The sequence below is a fragment of the Colossoma macropomum genome, unplaced genomic scaffold, assembly GCF_904425465.1.
Source record: "Colossoma macropomum unplaced genomic scaffold, Colossoma_macropomum, whole genome shotgun sequence".
In the NCBI taxonomy this organism is placed as follows: Eukaryota; Metazoa; Chordata; class Actinopteri; order Characiformes; family Serrasalmidae; genus Colossoma; species Colossoma macropomum.
Genome location: NW_023494804.1, coordinates 34,452,974 through 34,458,973, shown reverse-complemented (window position 1 = coordinate 34,458,973; position 6,000 = coordinate 34,452,974). Strand labels below are relative to the sequence as shown.

Sequence of the window (6,000 nt, the reverse complement as noted above, 5' to 3'; positions counted from 1 at the left end):
AGATTATTGTAATCTCTGAGAAGCATCGCGTGAGATTTCTGACACACTCACCACACAGCATTAGGAGTGTTTGCTCTGTGAACTAAAATGTTCGATTTTATGCTACAAAAATGTGTTACTGCACAAAAATTTGGTAAGCAGTGTGTTAATAATATTACACCGATTTGGCTGCAGACACATTTAACATGATCTTAATATGGTAGGCTAGTGCAACTTCACAGTAAGGCTGCAAGTAAAGATGCATTTTGACAATATCTGATATTTTTCATATCTGCTGGTACTGATACATAAACCCTTTCAAAACGTAGAAATTAGGACTTAAAATAGACATTAAATGAATGAAATGCAGACATTTCAACAGAGTAGGCCAGCACCATCTGAACATTCTGCTCTTCTACAGTACAATAAATACGTCATCAAATAACAGCTTGAAATATCATTCAAGTTTAAAGAATTGCCCCATGCCAATATATTTAATCAAATATTTGGCAATTCCAATATAAATACATCATCATCATGAATCTATCGTTTCAAATACTTAGTCTGACACTAGGAAGCAATAAAAAATGAAGAAATTTTAGATCAGCAAAGCTGTAGACAAAAATTACTTATTACAGAAACATCCCAACTCTGAAATCTCATCTGTTTAGTCAACATGACAACTTCAGTTTGGACTGAATATAGCTATATAATCTGATCCATTAACTCCAGATAAGAAAACAGTGTTACAGACTGTTTTCTTATCTGTTTTCTTAATGTCCTAACTAGACAAAATATCCTAAATACTGTCTTAACTTTAGGACAAAGTTGGCAGCCAAAGTTTTGGGAAATGGAAACTGAAACTGGAGAACAGTGATGCTCCGATAAAGAGCGCAGAGGACTGTCACAATATTTTTACCTTTCAGTTTATTGCACTTTAGTTGTGTCTTAATCGTTTTTTTACATCTGTGATGGTAGCTGTCCAGCTAACTAACTTTTAATTTTTTATTTATTTATTTTTTTAAAACTATTTTTATTTTTTTTATATATATTTTTAACATTGTTTTGATTGCCTGTTTACATTCCAGCTGTGTGTTCTGTCGGTTGCTTGTTAACAGATAACAAATGATTATCGATCGAGTAGTTTATGACTTCCTTGAGAAAAGATAAAACAAGATCAAATTAAAATAAAAAATTTATATTAAAATAAAATTTGCTTCTGTAAAACATATATGTGAAAAATATTATATTATCCTGACCCTGTCAGATCTTAACTTAGGACTAAACATAGGAAGTATCTGCTCTAAGACCCCAAAATTAAACATTTCAAACATGGAACCAAATCTCAAAGCAGATAACCGAACAAAAAGAATTAAATTCATAATCAGGATATATTATGTACCAGTTTGCCTGTTTGTTCTTCATAGAATTCGTTCAATATTTAATATAATTCCTGAACAAAGTAAAACTCTATGTAATATATAAATCCACATTGTTTAATTTATATTAAATAGAATGTATTAATTTGGCAAATGATTCCGCCCTATGGAATGGTTACGTATAGAGAAATAAAAGAGACCCCCAAGGGAATAAAAAAAAAATAATAATAATAATTCCTTCATTCTGCAACTGAAAACGTTTCAAGTCTGCTTTTCACATTTTATTGTCTTGTAAAAAAACCATCTGTCTGCATTACTTCTGCTTCACCAGGTCCTGTAGTCTTCTTTTGGAAATTGGACTTTTATGAAGACCAATAATAATAAAATAAACTTCTTTTTTATTTCTGTATTAAAATCGTACCACGTCATGGTGCAAAAAACCCAAGATACATTTAGTCTCATGAAATTTGTGTATTGTTACACCCTTACCCAGCATAGGTGACTAACTCAACACCCCCCCCAAGACACCTCACACAGTGAGAGACCAAGGGGGGCTTCTCTGCATGCCTTCATTTACTGTAAACCTCAGTAATAACACTTGAATTCTGACCACAGCAAGTTTCTTTTCCATTACCCCATCACTGCCCCACCGAGAGAGCTCACCCCTCCCCACCCTGCGTCCTGGAATCGACGTTTTGTGAGCATAATTCTGCCTAAAGGTATTAGCGCGAACAATCGGAATAGCTGCAGCGGCGTCAGCACATGCAGACGCAGAAATGACGTTCATTAGCACGCTTGGTTTTGTGGTGAAGCTGATTTATGTTTCTGCAACAAAGGGATTCCTCGGAAAGCCGCCCACTCTGGAGACAGCGAGAAAGTGACAGAACAACAGCATAGCAGAATAACAAAAGGTGCTCCCCACTTTTAGAGCCCCACTTTCCATCACCCCACTTTGAGGAGGAGGAGGAGGTCTGCGGTGACTGAGTCAGAATGAAAAGAAGAAAAACACCTACAGAGTTCAGGACTCGTGTCTGTTGTGATGTCTGCAAGCTCTGAAATATCTGCTTTCCACCTGGGAGAAATGCCTTTTGGTGAACTGATCCACCCACATGAGGGGGGAAGAAAGAGAAAAGACAGAAAGAGAAAGAGAATAAGAGCGAGAGAGAGAGAGAGGGAGGAGATCCCTTAGTTTCACTTTCAGAGTGACTTACGACGATGATGATGATGAGACTCTGACATTTAAATGTTATCCTGATACGATCTGCTCTTTGTGTGCTTGTTTTTATTCCCTCCAATAAAAGAGATCGGGATTGTGCTGAAGTGCGTGCGGGAGGGGGGTACCTGGAAGAGGCGCGTGAAAATGTCGAACTCGAAGACGGAAATGTAGTCGTTGCAGGTGAGGTCGATGGTGGACTTGAGGGCCATGGCCTCCAGGCCTGAACTGATGGGATGCACTTCGTGAAGGCACTGACGGAACACTTTCCACGGCACGATCGTCCTGAAACACAGACAGACAGAAAGAAAGAAGACGTGCTTTATTTAGCGGCTTCCAGACATTTTGCTGAAAGGCACGTTCTGTGAAGAAGGAAATGACAAAACGGAGAACGAGGGAGTGACAGAGACAGAGAGAAAGACAAAAACGTCTCTCCCACACACTCAGCTCTCTTCTCTTCTCTTCTCTTCTCAACACAGTCTAACATTCATGCACACCCACAAACAGAAGTGTCAGGCGAAGTGTGAGAACAGGGAACACTCAGAGACCAGCCTAGAGCCTGCAGAGCAAAGAGAACAGGCAACCTGACATGCACTGCTGAAAACAGAGACATGACCAGCCATACAAAGAGCTAAAACACCCTACAGTAAAAGGGTAACATGATCTCCATTAAGAATGCTCAATTTTGGGCGGTAATAACGATAATGAGCGTTGTAGGTCTCCAGTCCAGCCTCAAGAGCTTAAATGAACAGTTTCAGTCTTGTCTCGGTCTCAGGTTAGGGTGGACCAGCTGAGTGCGATGCTTCCCTCTGAAGTGACTGGAAACTGAACTTTTTTCTGAACTTCTGTCATTATTGAATATAAACAACACCTTCAAACAGAACTAGAAAAGTGTTTATACTTCATCAGAAGCAACGAATACTGTTTATGAAACTTCATGCATGAGAATATAACACCACTTTGTTTATTGTAGGGACAACCACAATCCAAGTTTATTCAACTTTATACATAAGCTTTTAATCGCACAGAAATAACCGCAATCGATTATTATAATGGTTATTATCCCACCCCAACTGTCTGCATTGACCTTCTGTAGAAATATTAATGTATTTAGTGTATTTTTTTTTAAAATAGCCCTTGGTCAGGGGCTCCTGAGTGGCACAACCCTCTGTGCATTGGCTCTGGCGGAAGGAGATTCAATCTACAGCGATGCCACAGCCATCTGTAAAAGAATTGGCAGTTAGTGTTCTCCTCCAAGCGTGTTGAGTTGCCTAACGCTGTATTAGAAGTACGCTGAGAAGATGCAGTGGCACTTCACAAGACTCAGAGGAAGCACGTGCTAGCCTTTACCCTCTTAGCTGGGCGGCATCATGTGACAGGAGATCTAGCTAGCGAATGGAATTGGACATGATGGAATTTAAAACTTATCAAAAACTCGAATCAATCCAAAATAATGAAAGCTAATTGAGGTGAAATCTGTTGTGATGTCAGTGACGTGCACCCCTAGTGACAGTCGGTAACACTTTACTGTAGGGTACAGTTCATAAGTCTACATGACACCTACATAAGCTTGTCATGACAACTGACACAGACCTACATAAATGTTTATTAATGCTTATTCCAATAGACGTCATCTGTCAGAAAAGCTACTTCAGCTAACTTTGGCAAATGCAACCTTTATAGCCAATGACGCCTATTACAATGAGCATTTATAAACATTATGTAGGGTTATATCAGTTGTCATGACAAGCTTATGTAAGTGTCATGTAGCCTTATGAACCGTACCCTACAGTAAAGTGTTACCGAACAGTCTGACAGCATTTTAGACTGTTAGTGAATGCAGTGAGTGAGTCTGTGATGTAAAATGATCTGACTGTCAGGTAAAGCCGTTCACACTGCAGCAGCAGCAGCATTCGATTCTCTAATCTCTCTCAGTGCAGGGCAGCGCTAGCACACACTGGTTTCATCACCCACCAAAAGCTCCAAAAAGGGGCTTAACGCATACACTCACACACACACATACAAATGTTTTGCTGCCATGCCAGCTCTGGGATTAACTCTGATTAGCAGCCATTAAATACCTAAACTCCTCACTGAGCACATCCATCACACAACTCTGCACACATACACGGCACAATGGCTCAAGTGCTTCATGCTTTTATAGAGTTTTCACAAGTTTTAAAGCCAGAACAGGCCGTTAGATGGAATCACTGCCTTAAATGCGTGGCTAACACCATCCTGACCTACCAGCACTGAACTGTGTGCGTTCAGCAAAAGATGCTAACAGACTTTCTCAGAGCGGAAACCGGCTCCTCTGTTTTTGAGGCAGAAAAAGTGGAACAGGCCTCAGTCAGCAGTGCAGGCAGATATAGTAAAAGGATCTGAAAGTGCTTATGTGAGCTCTGGAGCTGGTTATTTCCCCTCGTCCATCCCCCCTCCCCCCGACTCAGACGCCCCCGGGGCCTGCAGAAGGCCGCGGCCAGCAGGGAGGAGAGAGCTAGAAGAAATGTTTCATCGTAATATTTCAGCTTAAAAGAAAAAGCTCATCAAAAACATCAAATTTACACAATTTTCCCCATATCGCAAATGTAGTCAATCAGCAAAGGCAAAGTTTGATTTCGAATGTTTGCTTCACTTGCGGCAAACCACGGCCAGTTGTTAAGTAATCTCAAACAGACTCATGCAGCTTATGCCCTTTGTAAAAATGGACAAATGTACAGAGAAAATTCATCCACCCTTTCACTGAACACCTTCGATGCAGGTTTCCCTCTCAGAAATGTGACTTGAATTATGTCTCCTATCAAAAATAAAAATACATGCTATAACATTTTTAAATTATTTTGTCTGTTTTGTTTTGGCAGAGGTTATGTGTATACTGTTTTTTTAACTTTGCCTTTTTGGTTTGGTTTTGGTTTCTTTATTGTGGGGTGGATTTTTGGTGTGTAAATATATCTTAAATATACATAAAGATTTGCAGAAAATTAAATTAGAATTGAACAATATATTAAGAAAAAAAAACAGCTGTTTTGATAAGACCCATACTGTGTCTCAATAAATGCATTCTTTTATTTACATTTATTTGCCTCAACCCAACTGATGAAAAGGCACCCAAATCACATTCTATGTAATGACTGTATCGCAACTGTGTGATGATGTATGCAGTCTGCCCAGCGCTAAACAAGCTTGCATTACTTGTTAGCTCCATTAGCTTCGAAGTCCCAGTGCAACAGGTGAAGCACTCTTGGGACAAGTTTCTTGTCTGAGACTATATTTGGGTTAAAGGGACCTGAGTCGCTCTCAGTCTACATCTGAAACAGTAGGGGTGCAACGATGAATCGACTTAGTTGACTAAAACTGACGGCCAGGAGGTTAGGGAACCAGCCCTGTGACCGGATGGTTGCCGGTTCGATCTCCTCGGCTGACAGTCAA

General features: G+C 39.9%; 1 protein-coding gene across 1 annotated transcript in view; it reads right to left on the bottom strand.

The window, feature by feature from the left end:
- Positions 1-6,000, bottom strand: part of cblb (Cbl proto-oncogene B, E3 ubiquitin protein ligase) — a 125,714-nt gene that overhangs the window by 47,012 nt on the left and 72,702 nt on the right. Inside the window, exon 5 of the mRNA XM_036595698.1 lies at positions 2,700-2,856. Within this exon, the coding sequence (XP_036451591.1) occupies positions 2,700-2,856 (157 nt within the window). The remainder of the gene's footprint in view (positions 1-2,699; positions 2,857-6,000) is intronic.